Source organism: Triturus cristatus, chromosome 6 (genome assembly GCF_964204655.1).
Source record: "Triturus cristatus chromosome 6, aTriCri1.1, whole genome shotgun sequence".
NCBI lineage: Eukaryota > Metazoa > Chordata > Amphibia > Caudata > Salamandridae > Triturus > Triturus cristatus.
In genome coordinates this window covers 265,323,176-265,344,459 of record NC_140589.1, presented here as the reverse complement: position 1 = coordinate 265,344,459, position 21,284 = coordinate 265,323,176, and the positions used below count along the sequence as shown (strand labels likewise).

At 47.8% G+C, this 21,284-nt stretch overlaps 1 protein-coding gene across 2 annotated transcripts in view; it reads right to left on the bottom strand.

Moving 5' to 3' along the window:
- Nucleotides 1-21,284, bottom strand: part of PUM2 (pumilio RNA binding family member 2) — an 886,789-nt gene that overhangs the window by 354,621 nt on the left and 510,884 nt on the right. For both annotated transcript variants that reach the window (XM_085610624.1, XM_085610625.1), the window contains exon 15: nucleotides 7,378-7,507. In XM_085610624.1, the coding sequence (XP_085466750.1) occupies nucleotides 7,378-7,507 (130 nt within the window). The remainder of the gene's footprint in view (nucleotides 1-7,377; nucleotides 7,508-21,284) is intronic.

The following is a 21,284-nucleotide window of genomic DNA, read 5'->3' as shown; positions in this document are numbered from 1 at the left end:
TTGTCTGCTGAGCAGATCTGCTATGGTGTTTTGTACTCCTGGAACGTGCTGTGCCAGGAGAAAGATGTTTTGGGGAATTGCCCATCTCCATATGCTCTGGGCTAAGCGGGAGAGCTGGGGAGAGTGTGTCCCCCCCTGTTTTTGTATATAATACATCGCAGTCATGTTGTCTGTGCGAATGAGGACTGCTTTGCCCGAAATTTGTTTTTGGAAAGATTTTAGGGCTAGAAAGATCGCCAAGAGCTCCAGATGGTTGATGTGGAGCGATTTTTGCTGTGGCGTCCATAGACCTTGCATTGTGAGGTGTAGGAGGTGCGCTCCCCAGCCGGAGAGCGATGCGTCCGCTGTTAGAATCACCTGAGGAACCGGGTCCAGGAACGGCCGTCCTTTGGAAAGGTTTGTGGTGTTCCACCACTGCAGAGAGTGATGTGTGCGGCCGTCCACCAACACCAGATCCGTCAGCTGACCTTGGGCCTGGTTCCACTGTTGTGCTAGGCACTCTTGAAGTGGACGCATGTGGAGTCTTGCATGGGGCACTATAAATATGCAAGACGCCATCATTCCTATGAGCTTCATGAACACTCTTGCTGGAAGAGAGTGTTGGGGAAGGAATGTTTTGCGTAAGGCTTGAATGCTTGTGATTCTGGCTGAGTTTGGATAGGCAATACCTTTGGTGGTGTCTATAGTGGCCCCGAGATATTGCTTTGTGTGAGATGGTATGAGGTGGGACTTTTGGTAGTTCACCGTGAAGCCTAGCTGGTGGAGCAGTTGGATGGTGCTGTTTGTATGTTGCACACATTGGTGGTAGGACGTGGCTTTTATCAGCCAGTCGTCTAAGTAAGGGAAGACGTGAATGTGTTGACGTCTGAGGTGTGCTGCTACTACTGCTAGGCATTTGGTAAACACTCGTGGTGCAGTGGTGACCCCGAAGGGGAGAACCGTGAATTGGTAATGTTGCCCGTCCACCACGAACCTGAGGTATTTCCTGTGAGAGGGGTGTATTGGAATGTGAAAGTATGCGTCTTTCAGATCCAAGGTTGTGAGAAAGTCTCCCTGGCAGAGGAGTGGGAGGACTTGTTGTAGAGTGACCATGTGAAAATGGTCTGAATGTATGTAGGCATTTAGAGGCCGGAGGTCCAGAATGGGTCTGAGGGTCTCGTCTTTCTTTGGTATTAAGAAATATAGAGAGTAGACCCCTAGATTTCGTTGATTGACGGGGACCTGCTCTATAGCGTGTTTTTGCAGGAGTGAGAGTACCTCTTGTTTGAGCAGTGTGGAATGTTCTTGAGACATTGGACGGTGCCTTGGTGGGATATTGGGTGGGGTAGATGTTAGCTCTAGACAGTACCCTGACCGAATGATTTGGGTCACCCATTTGTCCGATGTTATGGACTCCCATACGTGGATAAAGTTTTGTAGTCTGCCCCCGACCGGAGTGGAATGGTCTGGGGGGAGCGGAGGGGAGTCATTGTGCGGGGGGGGTGGCAGAACGGGTGTTGTTGGTTTTGCCCCTGCCCTTATTGTTGTTACCCCTGTAACCACCTCTCTGATTGCCCTTTGAAAAGGTATTTTGAGGAGGGGACTTGTAGGAGGTAGAGGCGTTATCGGTGGAGGAGCCTCTGCCTGTGCCACGAAAGGACGAGCGTCGAAAGGAACGTTTGGAGGCTTGTGTTTGGAGTGCCCCCATAGACTTTGCTGTGTCTGTGTCTTTCTTCATCTTTTCGAGCGCTTCGTCTACCTTTGGCCCAAAGAGTGTTTCCTGGTCAAAGGGGTGATTGAGTATGGATGCCTGGACTTCAGGCTTGAACCCTGAGATCCTGAGCCAGGCGTGGCGACGAAGCAGGACACTGGTATTTATGGCCCTAGAAGCAGTGTCGGCTGCATCGAGGGCACACTTAATGGAGGTGTTTGTAATTAGTTTACCCTCCTGTATCAGGTCATGAGCCTTGTGCTTGTATTTTTCTGGAAGGTGCTGCATAAGAGCCTCTAGTTCGTCATAGTGTGCTCTATCATATCGCGCAAGCAGTGCTTGTGTGTTTGCAATGCGCCACATGTTTGCAGCTTGGGAGGCGGTGCGTTTACCAGACGCGTCCAGAAGTTTAGATTCTTTGTCTGGCGGTGGGGCATCTCCTGAGGATTGGGAGTTAGCCCGCTTTCTAGCTGTGGAGACAACTAGGGAATCTAGGGGAGCAGGGCCCTTGATGTAAGCAGGGTCTGTGGGTGCCGCCTTGTACTTCTTCTCTATTCTAGGGTTCAGTACTCTGGCTCTGACAGGGTCTTTGAACACCTCTGTAGCGTGCTTGGTGACACCCTTAAGCATGGGTAAAATGGAAGTAGATTTGTCTTGTATATCAAATGTATCCAGTAGGAAGTCTTCTTCTACTGGTTCACTGTGCATGTCCACCCCATGGTAGTGTGCTGCTCTCTGCACTAAATGATGAAACCCTAAGGAGTCCTCTGGAGGAGACGGCCTTGATGGGTATAGGTCGTCCTGAGGTACATTGGGTATATCAGGGTTATTGTAATCCTCCCATGGATCTGGGGTCCCTGGTGGAGTGGGATCCATTGGGGCGTCCGCCGGGTAATTGTCCGGATCCCCATCATCCGGATCTGGGGATGGGGCCGGATCGTAGTGAGGTAAAGGTGGCGGAGACCTGTGAGGTGGAGGCGGTGGAAGAGGTGGAGGGGGTAGGGGAGGTGGTGGTGGGGAGGGCACTCTGAGGGGAGAAGTAGCAGAGTCCTTCCTTTTGGGTGGAGGAGGAGGAGCCGGAGCATCAAGGCGTCTTTTCTTGGTAGTTAAAGTCAAAAGCCCAGTCTTTGGATCTTTGGACAAAGTCTTTTGTAAAGGGTCTGGTGTAAACAGAGCCAATGGTGTCGAGTCGTCTGTCGGCACCGGTGATTTCGGAACCGGGGGTTTCGATGGTCTGTGTGCGCCATGCTTTTTTGAGGTCTCCGGGTGTTTCGGCGTCGAATGATGTTTCGGCGCCGGAGCGTCGGTGCCGACAGATTTGTGTTTGTGTTTGGTCGGCACAGAGTGTCCAGGCTTCGGCACCGGTGGTTTCGGAGTCGAGCTGGATTTTGCAGTCTTCGGTGCCGGATGCTGTTTTTCGGCACCGGGTGTTGGCTGGCTCGATCCCGAGCTGCCATGAGACTTTGGGGGCTTCGACACCGGGCCCGAAGGTGGGGTGATCGAAGTTTTGGTTTTGGTTTTGCCCAGGCCGGCAGGCGAGGGAGTAACCTGAGTCTCTTTGGTTTTCGGCGCGGGGGTGGGAGGGGGCATAGTACTCACGGCCCGCTGCGCTGGTGTAACGTCCTCCACGTCGGAGTCGTCGGCCTCGGAAGCGCTGACGACGTCTTCCTCCTGCTCGGTGTGTATTTGCCCCGAAGCTTCGGCGTCGTCTCCGAAGATGTCCGGTGGAGCTGCAGAGGATGAGTGCGCCATGGTGCGTCGAGCTCTTCGATCTCGGATGGTCTTCTTCGATCGAAAAGACTTGCAGGCGGGGCAGTCTCTAGCCTCGTGTTCCGGAGAGAGGCAAAGGTTACACACCTGATGGAGGTCGGTGTGGGGAAATTTAGACCCACATTTTGGGCACTTTTTGAACGGAGTCCTTTCCATCGGCCGGGACCGGAGTCGCGGAGGGCCCGAAGGCCGGTGTCGATGTACGGGATGGAGAAAGTGCCGCTTCGAGAGATGAAGATGATGAAGGAACTCGAAGAATCGAGGATTTTCCGTCGAGGCTGGAACCGTAGAAGTTCGAAGCCGGAGCACGAAGTATCACATCCGAGCCCGATGGCGGAAAAAAACAATCTGAGGATGGAGCCGAAGCCCATGCGCAGTACGGACCGAAGGAGGAGTCACCAAACTCGTGACTTCCAAAGACTGTCCAAGAAGAAAAACAAACTGCAAACATCCGGGCCCAACACCAGATGGCGACCTATGCTAAGTGTACAATCTGCAGCTCATATGCCTCGAACGGTATATACTGGATATAGAACTGTTTGAAAATGCAATAGGAATGGTATTTTGTTTGATTTACAGGGGAGCAGTAGTATGCAACACTTAGCAAATACAGTACATTGGAATGAATTGGCTTTTTCAATAAATTGCAGGCAAGTAACTTTTCGGATGACTTTTTCTAACAGTGCTGGATACCTAGATTCAGCACTGGGACATTTCCTGAAAACAGTTGAGAAAATGCGTTTTGGCTATTTGTGCGATTTTTAAAGAATATTCTTAGTTTTCAAAAGTCGACACTTAGAAATTTTGTGGGAGAAAAAGTGTCAATGTTATCCTATGAGGAAAAGCAGGTTATCGGTTTCGAGGTAAGTACTCGGTCTTTGGAGTTAGGGTTCTGGGGTTAGACTCAGCAGTCTCCCAGGGTCAGTGATGCACTGTTGTTGTACCCTCAGCTGCACTAGGGCAGCCAGGTGCAGAGTGTTGAGGCCCAATGTTATCCTACGGAGGATAAGGGGGCTCCGGTTGGTGGCTGCTGGCTAGCAGGCCACGGGGTTGTGGGAGCAAAGCTCCTAGGGTTTAGCTCAGGGCAAGTTGGGGACCAAAGTAGCACCAAAGGTGCACCCTCAGCGGCACTAGGGAGGACGGGTGCAGGGTGCTGTTTTGAGGTTGGGTGCCCTGTTGATTTCAATGGAGATTCTCTGGGACAAGGAAACACTGCAGGCTCGGGGACGAGGATCTTCCAGGAGTGACCACCACTTTGAGCGGTAAGTTGGGATGTTGAGGGTTAGTTAGGGCACAAAAGGCCATGGGGCGTTGGGTGCAGGGGTGTCTTGGGATGTCGGATTTTCTTACCCGCTCTGGTCGCGGTAGGGGGGGTCCTCTGGATTGAGGCTGCAGGCGAAATCAGGAGGCTTGAGGCAGGTCAGGGGTCATCGGATCTCAAGTCAGGATCGCCGGGGGGACCTCCTCATGGTGTTTTTCCACTAGAGCTCGGCTGGGTTCGGCAGGTGCAGAGTGGGCTAGATTCGCTGTTCCTGGCTGGCACCACAAGCTGCAGTTAAAACACATCCGGTGTTCACGGGAGAAACAGTCTGGAAAGTGAACGCAGGCAGGTCCTCCGGGGTTTGTGAGGTTGCTGGCTGCTGGACACGCCGGGATTTCGCAGGAGCAGGTTCAATCGAGCGGAGACAGGCCTGTAGGGCTAGGGCCAAGTCATTGGGCGTCGTCCTCTTGTTAGCTCTGCACGGCTCTTCGTCCTTCTTATCTTCTTTTCTGGTTGTCGCTGGATTTGAGGAAGAAAGGTTCAGGGTGCCCCAAAATACTAAATTTAGGGGAGTTACAGGTAGGTAAAGGGCAGGGACCAATGGGTCCCTTCCCTGGGGTGGGTACACCCCCTATTCTGCCACTCACAGGTGGGAGGGGGGCAGGAGCCTGTCTCTGGTTGGCTGGGTCCCCCCATCCTCAAGATGGTGAGGACTCGAGGTTGTGCTTCACCTCGCCTCCCCCACATTAGGGGTGGAGTTGGAAGAGGTGGGCACACCTCTCTTCCTCACTTGTTTTTCTCGCCGGTTCTCCTGTAGGGAGTAGAACCAGTGGGGACCAGTTGCTGAAAGCGGCAAATGGTGTGGAGAGGCTCACAAAGAAGGCATTGCCTTTGAAGCTTCTACTTCATAACCCCCCATCCTGGGGGAGGAGGTTTGGCACCTCGTTACGGGATGTGCATTGTTTCAGGCCCCCGAGAGCAGCAAGCTCTCGACCCAGGGGTCCAGAATCATGTCTGGTGGTGGCAGCCTAAACAGCCACTCAGTCAGGTCACAAAGAGTTGGTCGAATTTCAGGGGCATCTCTAAAATGCCCTCTGTTGTGCATTTTACATTAAATCCCACACTGGCATCAGTGTGGGTTTAATGTGCTGAGAAGGTTGATACTAAACTTCCCAGTCTACAGTGTAGCCATTATGGTGCTGTGGAGTTCGTAATGACAAACTCCCAGCACTATATACTCTTAATGGCAGCACTGCACTTACAGTGCCCATGAAAGGACTTGGGCACTGTAAGGGTACAGGGCTCATGCACCTGTACCCTCACCACTGGAATAGGGCACCCAGCTAGTGGGGTGACTGATGTATGCCAGGGCAGTGGTTTGTGGGCATGGCACACAGGGATGTGTGCCATGTCGACTCTTCACTTTGTTCTGGACCAAGACACGCAGCCTGCAATGGCAGTGTGTGAGTGTCAGGGTACAGGGCCTCGAAGGGTGGCATAATAAGTGCTGCAGTCCTTAGAGGTCTTCCCTGGTCACAGTGCTCTGAGTACCTGTGGTATCATTTACCAGGGGCAGACCTGTGGCCAGAGATGCCAATTGGGTTAGTTTTGAGGAAGGCACACAGGCCCTGGGAACCTGATTTGCAGGGACCCAGGGCACACCAAGAAAAAGTGCATCAGTAGCCTGGTAAAAAGTGGTGGGGTTACTGCAACAGAAACCCACTTTCCTACAGGTAGGCTCCGTACACCTATCAGAATAACTCTTTACAGGACTAAAACTGGAAGCCTAGAATGTAAAATGTTGCTCTACTTGGTAAAGTCAATGTTCAACGTAGAATCGTAATGGGGCAGAGGTCAAAAACAGCCATTAAAAAGGTTCTTTGCTTTGGAACGCACCACCCTGCAGTGAGCGGTGGCAATGTTGTCACTTCGTTGCATCACAATTCTCGTATCAGCATGTTAATGAAATGCGCTGCCTTTACACTGGGAAATGTCCATCAACACTTGCACAGATGCATCAGTTGCCACCAAAACCCCTCCCTCATTTTGAATCCCCTGGCTGCAAGAAGGGATTGAAAAAAACTGATGACGACTCATTCTTAAAAGGGGCCGCCTACCTTGTTTTTGGGATTTGTACCAGGTCTCTTTTATATCCACAATAATGGTAGTCTGATCCGTCAGACTCGCAGAGGATCAAGTTGCTGAAGCAGTCCCTCATACATGGGATCCAGTTCAACATAAAAAAGATGGTGATCTCTGAACAAAAAGCCCAGGTTGAGAGTAGGTGAAAACCAGCATGGCAGTGTAGGTATGACCCATGGTGTTCAGATGAGATAATCTCCTTGAACTGGATGCAAATAGAAGGCAGTGCTAACATACAAACTACTCACACCATGAAAAGCTCCTGAAATATCAATGACTTTTCTAAGCAGTATGGGAAAAGGCATGAAAAAGTTAGCCGACAGATGTCACTCATGGACGACCTGCATACAGGAACCGTGGTATGAGTGCAGGTTACATAAAAATAAACAAATGGTTGGGCAAACTACATGCAGTTTTTTCAAACTTAATACATTTTAAGTCTCTGTTCCCAAATTCGGATAATGGAGAGAGCTGGAAATAAGGGCACAGTGTTCATGTTTAAATGAAGGCTCACCTCAAAGAACTTCTGAATTACGTAGTTTCCAAACACATCAGTCATCAACTGATAGGCAGCTTGTAGAATCTCATTAAATACCATTTGACGCTCAGCTGGTGTTGCCCGTTCTAATTTTTGCTGTATGAACCTAGAAATGTACAACAGTGAAATAACGCAAATGCAAAAATCTGACAAAATACTTATGGTCCAATATTAAAAAGAAGTTAAAAACAGAAGGATCAAAATAAAATTTGTGAGTCCAAGTTAAAAAAAAAAAAAACATATCACAAATCACATTTTTAAGGCAGTTGTATGGAAAGGCTGTTTCAGACAGTACAAAAAAACATTCAAGTGACTAATATTTAAAAAATCAAAATTATTCTTTATAGCTTAATCAGTGTACTAAATGTTTTTTTTGTTAAACTGGAACAATGAAAGAAGCCAAAGTAACTTTCTGCAAATTATCAGCATACTACAGGTGAAGAACGATCTTTTCCAAAATGTCACTGTAAGGAATTTTCCAAGCCTTCAGTCAGAGGGTGTGTCAATAAGGCCATAAAGAAAAAAGTTAATCATCTTAGGTAATATGTCTCGTGGATACATAATATGCCTGCAGATTCATCTCACTATGCATACTTCTTCCAGGTTTCAGACCTGTCCGGGAAGCAAAATGTTACTTACCCTATAAGTAAATGTTCGAGACATGTAATTCTGTAAATCCACATGTTGTGCATAATCCTACCATCTAGTGGTAGGCCCAGATGCGCGCAAGTGGCTTTCCTTCGAAGAACGTATTTTGAATCACAAGGTGTGAGAAAGTGGCTCTGTATATACTGTTCCTTAATAGGTACAGGGTGTACAGAGTCCACAGTCCCCAAGGGTTTGACAGAGGTTAAAGTTAGATATAACCTTACTCTCTAAAGTGGTAGCTTGGTCGAGCAGTAAGGCAGTATCAGAGGACAGTGTAAAGCATTTGTTGTACACACTCAGTCAGCAAATGGTCTCACACACTCAATAACTGAACTCTAGGCCAATGGTTTATATAAAAAAATATATGCTTGTTTTATTTTAGAACCAACACTTGGATTTAAAATATACTTTCTCATGATGACATGTTTCATATAAATACTTTTGCAATATGCAATTGGTTTTTGTAAACAGTTACAAGTGGTTGCAATAGGCAACTCTATTTTAAACACAACAATGCATTGAGCTCAATGATAAGCTGGGGCAGCTGTGCGCTTTATAAATCCGGATAACATAACATAACATAACAGATTACTTTTTAGATTACTTTTGGAATTCCAGGACTGGATCCTAGATTCAGTCCTGGGTCAGTACTCAGAATCAAGTGATGAAAGTCGACTTAAGTACTGTAATGATTTTTAAACAATATTTAGCTATTTTAAAAGTTGACACTTAGAAAATATTTCAAGGAAAACAATCAATGATTCCCTATGGAAGAAAATTCAAGTTGCAGGTACAGTATGTTCTAGTTACTTTTGTAATCCAGTACTGGGTACCTAGACTCAGTACTGGGACCTTTATCCAAAACAGGAAAGTAATTACGTTTTCAGATATTATACGATTTTTTAAGAATATTTAAAGATTGCAGAAATCGACACTTAGAAGAAATTTCACAGAAAAACAGTCAATGGTTTCCTATAGAAGAAAATTGGGTTACAGGTAAGTACAGTTGTGAGTATTTTTCAGAGTCAGTGCTGGGCACCAAGATCCAGCACTGGGAGCTCACCTAAGAGAAGGTGAGTAATTTCGTTTTCGTTACTCGGCTGATTTTTGGTGAATATTTTAAGATTTGAAAAGTCCACACTTAGAAGAAATTTCAGGAAAAAGCCAGTCAATGTTACCCTATGAGGAAAATAGAGTTATCGGTTTCAGGGTAAGTACTCGACTGGCAGAGTTGAAGTTCTGGGCATAGACTCGGGGGTCCCCCAGGGTCAGGTAGTTACAGTTGGTTCACCCTCAGCGACTCTAGGGCGGCCGGGTGCAGAGAGAGTTAGGCCCAATGTTATCCTATGAGGGATAGGGGGGCCTTGGTTGGTGGCTGCTGACTGGCAAGCCACGCGGCTATGGGAGCTGGGCTCCTGGTCACTTACTCAGGGCAAGTGGGGAAGTAGGTAGGTGTAGAGTTTTCACTGCCAGGGCCACTCGGGCGGCTGGGTGCAGGGTGCTTTTGAGCCTTCGGGTGCTCAATTGATTTGAATGGGAAATCTCCGGTTTAGAAAAAGACTGCAAGCTCGGGGACGAGGACTCTTCAGGTGCCACCACCACTTCGAGAGGTAAGTTGGATAGTTGGAGGTTAGGTAGGTACCTCGGGATTGGGAACAGGGGGCCGCAGGGCGCCGTGCCGGGGTGCCTTTTGGTGTCGGTAAATCTTACCCTCTGTTGATCGCGGTAGGGCGGGCACCTTGTTCTGAGGCTGCAGGCTTCTTCAGGAGTGTCGAGGGAGGTCCTTGGGTGCCGGACTCTGGGTCACAGTCGCCGTGGGGTCATCCTCGGGGTCTTTGTTCACTCCGGCACTGGCCAGGCTTGGCTGGTGCAGAGTGTGCTGGGTTCGCGGTTCCGGGCTGCTGCCAGGGATTAGAGGTAGGTTTTGAGTAGAGCCTCTACTCATGGGAGTCCCAGGGGCTTAGAGCCAAAAGGTAGCCAGGTCCTCCGGGGTTGGTGGGGTTGCTGGCCACAAGAGATGCCGGGTTGGAGCAGGAGCAGGTTCGAGGGTCGACAGGCCGGTAGGGCTGGGGCCAAAGCAGTTGGTGTCTTCCTCTTTTTAGCAGCTGCAGGGCAGGTCTTCTTTCTTCTTGCTCTTCTTTGTAGTTTTGAATCTGGAATCTTGGGAAGGAAGGTTCAGGGTGCCCCTAAATACTAGATTTAGGGGTGTTACAGGTAGGTGAAGGACAGGGACCAATGGGTCCCTGTCCTGGGGTGGGAACACCCCCTATCCTACAACTCTCCTGTGGGAGGGGGGCAGTAGCCTAGTCCTGATAGGGTAGGGCTCCCCATCTTCAAAATGGCGAGAGCCGGGAGATGTGCTTCACCTCGCCTTCCCCACCTGAGGGGTGGGGTTGACAGGCTGGCACATCCCCTGTCCTTATTTGGGGTTTCTGGCCATAGCTTCCCGCCAGAGTGGGGGGTTGCAGTGGCCTGGGGAAGCTCACAGAGGCGGCATGCCTTTGAAGCTTCCCCTTGTCCATCCTGGGGGAGGAGATTTATCACCTCGCACCAGATTTGCATTGTTGCAGGCCCAGGAGAGCAGGGGCTCTCCTACCCAGGGGTCCAGCAACATGTCTGCTGGGTGGCAGCCTAGGTAGCCTCAGAGCAGACGTGGATTGTAGGTTAGGTTTAAGGGGGCACCTCTAAGATGCCCTCTGGGGTGCTGGGTACATTAAATCCCACACTGGCATCAGTGTGGGTTTAATGTGCTGAGAAGTTTGATACCAAACTTCTCAGTCTTTAGTGTTGCCATTATGGTGCTGTGGAGCTCGTGTTTGACGAGCTCTCAGCACCATGTACTCTTAAATGGCAGCACCGCACCTACAGTATTTAGGAATGGACCTGGGCACTGTAGGGGCACAGGGCTCCTGCTCCTGTGCCCACACCATTGGCATAAGGCACCCAGCTAGAGGGGTGGCTGATATATGCTATGGCAGTGTAGGTGATGGGCATGGCACACAGGGATGTGTGCCATGTCGACTTTGTTTTTGTCTTGCACCCAAACACTTAGCCTGCAAAGGCAGTGTGTGTGTAAGGGTACAGGGCCTCTAAGGGTGGTACAAGGAGTGTTGCAGCCCTTAGAGGCCTTCCCGGTCACAAGGCCCTGGGTACCTAGGGTACCATTTACCAGGGGCTGACATGTGGCCAGGGTTTGCCAATTTGGGTTTGGTTTGTTGTAGGGAAGGAACATAGGCCCTGGGCACCTGATTGGCAGGAGTCCAGGGCACACTCAGTCAAAGTACATTCAGCAATTCAGCAAAAAGTGGGGGCATACCATGCAAGAAAGATGGCACTTTCTCACACAAGGTATTGTGAATCCTCCTCTTGCTGGGAATGAGCATGTTCATCAACTCCATTGTTAGATTATTTTCCACATGGTGGGTGAGGATGGAATGTGAAGCTGTGTTGTATAGGAAGATGTAAATGCAAAGAAACTGAAATATAAAAATGTGACTAATATGCACAAGCGTCCTGGGAGGAGGGTGGGAACAGATGAATCTACAGCACTACATGCAGCAGACAGATGCTTACAGGGTAACATTTTCGGTTTGAGGCACGTGTGGCTGTAGACACACATGCTGTGCAGTCCTCCCATAAATGCGGTGGTTAGGCTGTTGAATTTGCAGCCGTTTGAAGAGGTGCGCGTATAACTGTCTGGCTAACACTGGCTTGTTGGTGGGTGTAGGTAGCTGGCTCTGTATATACTACACCAAAATGAGGTATAGTGTGCAAAGAGTCCAGTGGAATCCGAAAGGTAGACAGAGGTAAAAGTAGATAGCACCTTACTCTCTATTTGTGGTAGTGTGGTCGAGCAGTAAGGCTTTATCAGAGGACAGTGTTAGGCATTTGTTGTACAAACTCAGTCAGCAAATGAATTCACACACTCAAAGACTGAACTTCAGCCCAATTGTTTTTGTGTAAAAATATTCTTTTAGTTATTTTATTTCCTAGAACCAAGCAAGCCTAGCACTGGTACGTGATAAGTACTTTGCAGTAAATATACAGATTGTAACACAGTTTGGATTACAATTGTAAATGTACTTTGTTTTGACTTACAGTATTGTTTCTGAGAAATGCAATGCTTTGTAAATAGAGTACATATACTTTGTATAGGATTTTCAATAAGATTACAGGTAAGTTACTTTTGAGATTACTTTTCTTACACAGTGTAGTATACCTGGATACTACACTCTGAAATTTTCTGTAAACAGGTAATTAAAATCATTTTTGTTAGTCGGGACAATTTTAAAGAATTTCTTTAGGTTTTCCAAGAAAAACAGTCAATGTTATCCTATGGAGGAAAATAGTGTTATAGGTTTTAGGGTACGTATTCAGGAGTGGGAGTTGAGGTTCTGGGGGTAGACTCAAGAGTCCCCCAGGGTCAGGGATGCACTCTTGTTACACCCTCAGCGGCACTAGGGCGGCCGGGTGCAGAGTGCTGAGGCCCAACATTATCCAAAGGGGGATAGGAGGCCTCCGGTTGGTGGCTGCTGACAAGCAGGCCACTTGGTTCTGGGAGAAAAGTTCCTGGACTTTAGCTCAGGGCAAAACAAAGTAGCACCAAAGGTGCACCCTCAGCGGCACTAGGGCAGCCGGGTGCAGGGTGCTGTTTCGAGGTCAGGTGTCCTGTTTGCAATGCGGAACCTCCGGTTTGCAAAGGCACTGCAGGCTTGGGGAGAAAGGTATTCTGGGTGCGACTACCACTTCGAGAGGGAAGTTGGGATGTTTGGGGTTGGTTAGGCACCGTCGATTTGGCCACTCAAGGCCGTGGGGCGTCGGGTGCCGGGGTGCCTTTTGAGTTCGGATCTTCTTACCAGCTCCTGGTCGCGGTTGGCGGGTCCTTCCGGATTTAGGCTGCAGGCGTCAGCGGGAGGCTTGAGGCAGGTCAGGAGTCGCCGGATCTCGGGTCAGGATTGCTGGGGGGACATTCTCATGGTTTTTGCCCGCTCGGGCCGTAGACGGCGGGTGCAGAATGGGGCGGATTCGCGGTGTCTGGCCGGAGCCAGAGGTTGCAGATGAACAAATCCGGTGTTCTTGGGAGACAAAGTCTTTGTGCTTGAAGGCAGGCAGGTCCTCCGGGGTTTTCGAAGTTGCTGGCAGCAGGACACACCGGGATTTGCCAGGAGCAGGTTCGAGGGGGAGACAAGCCGGTAGGGCTGGAGCTGAGTCAGTGGGAGTCTTCCTCTTGTTAGCTGCTGCACGGGTGTTCGGTCCTCCTTCTTGTAGTTTCTTCTTGTCTGAGGAAGCAAGGTTCAGGGGTGCCATTAAATACTAGATTTAGGGGCGTTACAGGTAGGTAATAGGCAGGGACCAATGAATCCCTTCCCTGGGGTGGGTACACTCCCTATTATGCCACCATCCAGTGGGAGAGGGAAGGGGGCATGAGCCTGTCTCTGGTTGGCTGAGTCCCCCCATCTTCAAGATGGCGTGGACTGAGTGTTGTGCTTCACCTCACCTCCTGCACCTGAGGCGGCAAGCCTTTGAAGCTTCCCCTTTGTGAACCCTGCCCATCCGGGGGAGGAGGCTTGGCACCTCGTCTCAGGATGTGCATTGTTTCAGGCCACAGAGAGCAGCAGGCTCTTGACCCAGGGGTCTAGAAACATGTCTGGGGGTGGCAGCTGAAAACAGCCGCTCAGCCTAGACACTAGTAGGTTTTCATCTCTAAGATGCCCTCTGAGTGCATTTTTCATTAAATCCCACACTGGCATCAGTGTGGGTTTACTGTGCTGAGATGTTTGATACCAAACTTCCAAATCTTCAGTAAAGCCATTATCGTGCTGTGAAGTTTGTAATGCCAAACTCCCAGCACTATATACTCTTAATGGCATTACTGCACTTACAATGTCTAAGAATTTGCTTATACACTGTATAGGTACAGGGCTCATGCACCTGTACCCTCACCACTGGTATAGTACACCCAGCTTGAGGTGTGGCTGACCTATGCCAGGGAAGTGGGTTGTAGGCATGACACATAGGGATGTGTGCCATGTCAACTCTTCACTTTGTTCTGCGCCAAAACACACAGCCTGCAATGGCAGTGTGTGTGTAAAGCCACAGGGCCTTAAAGGGTGGCACAATAAGTGCTGTCGCCCTTAGAGGCCTTCACTAGCCACCGTACCCTTAGTACCCATGGTACATTTTACAAAGGACTGACCTGTGGCCAGAGAGCTGCCAATTAGGGGGACAAGGTACAGCTTTGGGAAAGAACACAGGCCCTGTGAACCTCATTGGCAGGGACCCAGGCTACATCAAGTCAAAGTGCATCAGTAGTCTGGCACAAAGTGTGTGTGTGGGGGGGGGGGGGGGTGTTACTGCAACAAAAACCCAGCTTCCTACAACGTCTGAACCTGATGGAAGAAAAAAACAATCTAACAATGGAGTCGATGACTATGCGCAATATCACCGAAGGAGTATCCTTACCTCAAGACAAGGAAAGACTTCTTCGAAGAAAAAAAACTTGCAAACATCCGGTGTAGGAAAGTGGCTCTGTATATACTGTTCCCAAATAGGTACAGTGTGTATAGTGTCCACAGTCCCCAGAGGTTTGGCAGAGGCTAAATTTAGATATAACCGTTCCCCAGCCCCGCTCTTTATGGCAACTTTAAAAATAGCAAAATATTGTCTAAAAATCATCACAGTAATTAAGTCGACTTTTATCACTTGATTCCAAGTACCGACCCAGGACTGAATCCAGGATCCAGTCCTTGAATTCCAAAAGTAATCCTAAAAGTAATCTGTGGCAAATAACTTGAAACTTCCATTGAACTCAATGCATTATTGTGTTTAGAATTGTGTTACCTTTTGCAACCACTTGTAACTTTCTACAAAGTCTATTGCATATTGCAAATGTATTTATATAAAACATCTCGTTCTGAGAAAGTATATTTTAATACCTATTGTTGGTTCTAAAATAAAACAAGCATATATTTTTATATACAAACATTGGCCTAGAGTTCAGTTATTGAGTGTGTGAGGCCATTTGCTGACTGAGTGTGTACAACAAATGCTTTACACTGTCCTCTGATACTGCCTTACTGCTCAACCAAGATACCACATTAGAGAGTAAGGTTATATCTAACTTTAGCCTCTGCCAAACCTCTGGGGACTGTGGACTCTGTACACCCTGTAACTATTTGTGAACAGTATCTACAGAGCCACTTTCTCACAACTGACCCCTGGCATCAGCCAGGAACCGCGAACCCTGCACACACTTCACCCGCCAAGCCTGGCCTGTGCTGGAGTGGACAAAGACCTCGAGAACGTCCCCCCGGCGACCGTGACCCTGAATCCAGCACCCAATGACCTACCTCAACGCCTCAGAACCAGGGACCCCTCCAACCGCGACCAGCCCAGGGTAAGATATCCCGACACCAAAAGGCACCCCTGCACCCGGCGGCCCCCTGTGCCCAACTCCTGGGTGCCTACCTATCCTCCAACTACCCAACTTACCCCTCGAAGTGGTGGTCACACCTGAAGAATCTTCGTCCCCGAGCTTGCAGCCTTTGTTCGTTTTTGAGCTTCTCCATTGCAATCCATTGAGCACCCGACGGCTCAAAAGCACCCTGCACTCAGCCGCCCGAGTGCCCCTGGCAGTGCAATCTCTACTCTACTTCCCCATTTGCCCCGAGCAAGTGACCAGGAGCCCAACTCCCACAGCCGCATGGCCTGCTAGCCAGCAGCCACCAACCAAGGGCCCCCTGCCTCCCATAGGATAACATTGGGCCTAACTCACTCTGCACCCGGCTGCCCCTGTGCCGCTGAGGGTGTAACAACTGTACTTACCCGACCCTGGGAGACCCCTGAGTCTATGCCCAGAACCTTAACTCTGCCAGTCGAGTACTTACCCAAAAGCCAATAAATCACTTTTCTTCCATAGGGTAACATTGACTGGTTTCACTTGGAAATTCTTCTAAGTGTGGAGTTTCTAAACTTTAAAATATTCACCTAAAATCAACCAAGTAACGAAAACGAAATTACTCACCTGCTATCAGGAGAGATCCCAGTGCTGAATCAGCTGCATCCTCTTCCCGCCCCCGCTGCCTGCTACTACATAACTCTTCACGGCCCCTGCTTCGCGGGCGCCGTTCGCCGAGGGAGTCCTGTGAACTCTTTTTGGAAGCCTGCCTTATTTTATTGAATCCTTTTTTACTGAGAGTGACTCCAGAACCCTTGTGAAAGCTGCTGGCGGCTGGAAGCTGAGGACGGGACTGCGAGGACCAGCAGCCCCGTAACCTGAATCAGCTGCATCCTCTTCTCGCCCCAGACATTTAACTGATTGTTACATCCGCTGCGCGGTCGCGCGCCGGGAGAAGACCGGGACAAGGGCGGGACCGTTTGTGGCCGTTAGTGGCCGGACTGGCCGGGTCGGGCCATCCCCATTGGTTGGCTCATCTTGTTGCCTATTGTTTCCCTTGCTTTGCGTGTCCCTAATAGTGGAAATATGAGTAGGAGAAACCAATCAGGCATAACACACGCAAAAAATCACACTGAGAATGTAAATAAACCATTACCTAGCCTGACCGCTATTGATCGTATGCTACAGAAAACAATAGGGGTGGTTGCTAATGCAATCGAAAATACCGAACGCCGCCTCTCCTTACCCGCTGGTAGTCTTCTTCCCCCACAAGTGACCAATACATCGTTTTTAACTATTAATTCCCAAGATTCGATCCTGGCTCCGTCTTTCGTAGCTCTACCGGGACCCCATCTTATTCCTACCACTCAGTCAGCTATATCTATCACGGCTATTGACTCTCCTACCACAAACCCAGACTTACCTAGATTATCTCAGTCCCCCACTATTTTTTCTAATGACCTGCCTCCAGATTTTCTTCCCCACTCAGGGGTTGTTCCCCTAACTCCAACCTGTGACTTACCCATAAACCCTTTTTTGATGTCATCCCCGCCGTTAAGTCCATCAACTCACATTCCGAGGGTAATAACAAGAGGGCAAAAAAACAGGTCTATTTTAAAACATTCTACTAGGGATGGGCTCAACACAAAAAATGCAAAGCTTGTTAATATATCGAAATGTACCTCTGGTGAAAACAAATACAAAAAGGTCACTACGAAATCCATCGCTACGAGAGGGAAAAAAGCAGTCAAAATGTATCCATGAGTGTAGCTAAATCGTCTCAGGATAAGGATTTGTATGTTAATTCACCTGATCAAATATCTATTCCACCTCCTTCTCTCCCTTCAAACGAGAATCTTTTGGAAAGAATCGAACATCTTATGGAGTCCTTAATGTCTCCACTCTTAGAAAGGGTAAAGTGTTTAGGGGAAAAAATGGACAATATGAAAAAAATAATTAACACTTTTCGTACTAGCTTTGGCCAAGCGGAAGTTAACTTACACCCTAGAGTCAAGCAACAGGGGAAGCTGCCCCACACAGGGACGCCGAGCCCGCAAGCCGCGTAACAAATACTATTAACATTCCAGGTCTCCCTATGGAACGTTCCACGCAACCAACCCCGATGCAGTCTTTTCCACATATTGATTTACCCCCACAATCAACTCCATATACTGCAGTTCTAGTCGGGGTACCAGAATTAATACAGGGCAAAACAGAAACATTCCCCGAGTTAAGAAACAAAGTTGCCCATTGGCTGAATACGAATAGACCGTTACCCCCTACTATCTCTGGAGAAATCTTGTTTGCAAGAAGGCTAAGTTGGGTGGGCCGTAGGCCAAAGGATATGTCAGGAGACTGCATTGTAATAAATGTTAGGGATAGGTGAGTGATTCACCATATCAGTAATTTTTTTCCATTTAGTGCCAACACCAAGATTCAAGTTAGGGATTTGACTTTCTTTTATCCCCAATCTTTTCCCCACTTGTTAGACACACAATCCCGCGACTTATCAGCTGTGGCTAGAAATGAGGCTCCCAGATTACGTTATAATATTCCGACCTTCAACTATTACGATCAGCTTTCTGAACTGGAGAGAGTGGATTGACTTAATCTGGACGGTTTGTCAGCTATGCCCATGTGTAATCCACTTCCCTCCAGTGTAGAGCTGGATCGCATGTCCGTGGGTTCTGAAACGTCTGGCCCCCTCTCCCTACCCATTGTTCAGTGTCTCAACCATGTGGATTCGCTGAGAACGATCCCTGATGGTGCGGCTTATAAAGATGACTGATTGCTTAATATTCTATTTTGGAATGTGGCTGGTCTCCGTTCAAAGGTTCTGAATGACACTTGGCTTGCTTTTATTTATGACTTTGATATCCTGTGCTTTCAGGAAACCTGGGCTTCCACTGAAATACATCTCGAGGGTTTTAAAACATACTTTTCCCCAGCTTTACCCTCTCCCTCTGGTAGGGCTAAGGGGGGTCCAACTATTTTTGTTTCTAATACCCTCCGTTTTACATCAATAGTCCCTATAACGTTGAATGTAAATTTCCAAATTCTCCTCCTTCATTGGAATACCTGCAAAGCCTTAGTTATAGTGAATTTTTATAATAATCTTTCTGCTTCTGATTTGGCTAATGTAACTAAGGAATTACACGGTCACTTTCAAGATTTACTCTTAAAAACACATAAGGAGTTGGTCTTAATTTGGGGTGGGGTTTTAACCAAAATCTATGTAATCATAGCGATAATATAGTGTGCGGCATAGTGGATGAGAATGGTGATCCGTTACCTCACTTTTCACACACTTCAACTGGACATCTCTTGAATGAGATCTTGAGCGGATTAGATCTTACACCAGCTAATAATATGTTGAATCCTCCCATACCGGTGCTACCAACTTTTAACGGAAGAGGCAGGCCATCCACCATTGATTTTATATTTCTCTCTATGGCTGCAGGTAAAGATCTATCCACCTGTAAAACACATGATACTGACATTAGTGATCACTACCCTATCAGTCTCGTTATAAAAACTCCCAAGACTCGAGAGAGGCTTAATATTGAGGCAACTTTAGCCCAAAACAATTTAATTTTAGATAGACTGAATGGATATTCACTAAGATGGGAAAAAGTTGATCCCATGGTTATTACAATATCATTGGTAAAAAAAATGGGCCCAGTGATCAATAAATGTCTCGATCCAGGCACTTCTAACGAGGGAATCATGGATAACTTTGCAACATTATTGATTGCAATAAAGGATTCGTTATCCGTAAATCTAAAAAATGGAAAACCTAAGGGATGGTTTGACTCTTCCTGTACCAAAGCGTACAAGAATTTAAAAACTGTCCTTCAAAATAAGGTAAGGAACAGCAAGGAAATTGCAGCCTCCAGAATCAAATATAAACAAGCTCTAAGGCGTAGGAAAAATTACCTAAAAAAAGAGCTTTGGGATCAATTACATAAAACATCTATCCTTGGGGACACCGCTGCCTTTTGGAAGGTTGTGAAGTCCCCTTTTTTTAACTGATTCTGCGCCAAAGCCAACTGTCGAGGTTGCAATAGACGAACAAACTTGGCTTGGATATTTTGAGCGGATATTCAGCCTTCCCTTAACTGCTGACCCTTTAACATTTTCTAGATCATATACCCCAAATCTCCCTCTCCCAATTAACATTCGATATGAGGAGGTGGAACAAGCCTTAAAAGCTAGTAAAAATGGTAAAGCTCCAGGCCCCGACGGGGTTCCAATTGATTTTTTTAAAATTCATGATGGACTTATGGCTTCCAATTTTAACGAGGGTTCTACAAGCTTCTTGTGCATTGGGCCCTATTGACTCTTGGACTAAATCAATTCTTGTCCCCATCTTTAAAAAAGGGGACCGCCACTTGCCATCTTATCGACCGATCTCTTTGTTAGATTCACTTGGGAAAGTGGCCGGTCGAGTTATCCTAGAGCGTCTGCAGCAATGGGCACTGGATAACAAAGTTCTTTCGGATCTTCAGTATGGTTTCCGTGAGGGCCTGGGAACTACAGAGCAAGCCCTTAACCTCTCCTTGATGATAGACAAATATGTTAGTGCCAAAGGAGGGGCCCTCTACTTGGCATACGTGGATCTCTCCGCAGCATTTGACTGTGTCAATCACACTAAACTGTGGATCATCCTTGAGAATATGGGAATAGAGGAGCCCCTAATACTTTTTCTGCACGGACTGTACTCAGATGCTACAGCCCGCGTGAGAAATGGCTTGGGGGGTGAGGTGACAAAACCGTTCAGAGTGGAGCGCGGTGTTAGACAGGGATGCGTCCTGGCCCCATTTTTATTTAATTTATATACAAATGGCTTGGAGAAAGCCATGTTACTTGGGGCAAAGGACCTCCCCACTATAAACCATCGTTCTATACCGGCTCTACTCTACGCGGATGACGCTGTAGTTCTGGCGCGAACTCCGCTTGAACTGCAGCGTTCCCTCACGAAATACCACTCATTTATGGAGAACTTGGACCTGAGGATTAATATTAAAAAAACATTTGTAATGTCTCTCGGGTCATTGAAAAAGAACAAAATGACTATTTCTGTAGACCATCAAAAAATAGAGAGCATTAATATGTACCCATATTTGGGTATTGTTTTCAAACAAACATGCTCCTGGAAAAGTGCCATCGAGTCCAGAAAACTCACCTTTGCTAGAACAACAGCCGCTTTGGTTAATTTTGCCAGCAAATTAGGAAGACGACCTACTGTTGAACTCCTGGAAATTTACAAGGCAAAATGCATCGGTAGCGTAATTTATGGGGCCGGTGTGTGGGGCTACGCTAAGATTGAAGAGGTCCAAAGGGTAGAAAACAGATTCCTACGATTCCTCCTGGTAGTCCCGCGGACTACTTCAATCTACGTATGTCATTTAGAAGTAGGATTGCCTTTTGTAGCAGATCTAATAAGGATTCAACCCACCCTTGCTATTATGGCACCGCATTTGGACCTCCAAAGATACTACCTTTACCCAAGGGTTTATAAAAGACTGTATTGCCTTGGACAGAGCACATAAGGTCAGATGGATTTCTTATGTAAAGAGATTCTTAGACGACTTGGGCATGACACAGTACTATCTTTCCCCTTTGAAAATCGCTGAAATCCCAAGGAAACAATTCAAAAAGCTGTGCCTCGCTCAGCTAGAATCTCTGAGGTTAACTAGCGAAGCCCACAAACCCACAGTTCAATATTCCTTATTGACCCAAACGACTTTCAATCCAGCCTTACATGACATTTAACATTACTGATTATGAGAGATCTCTTTTAACAAGGCTTAGACTGAATGTTTTTCATCATTCGGTT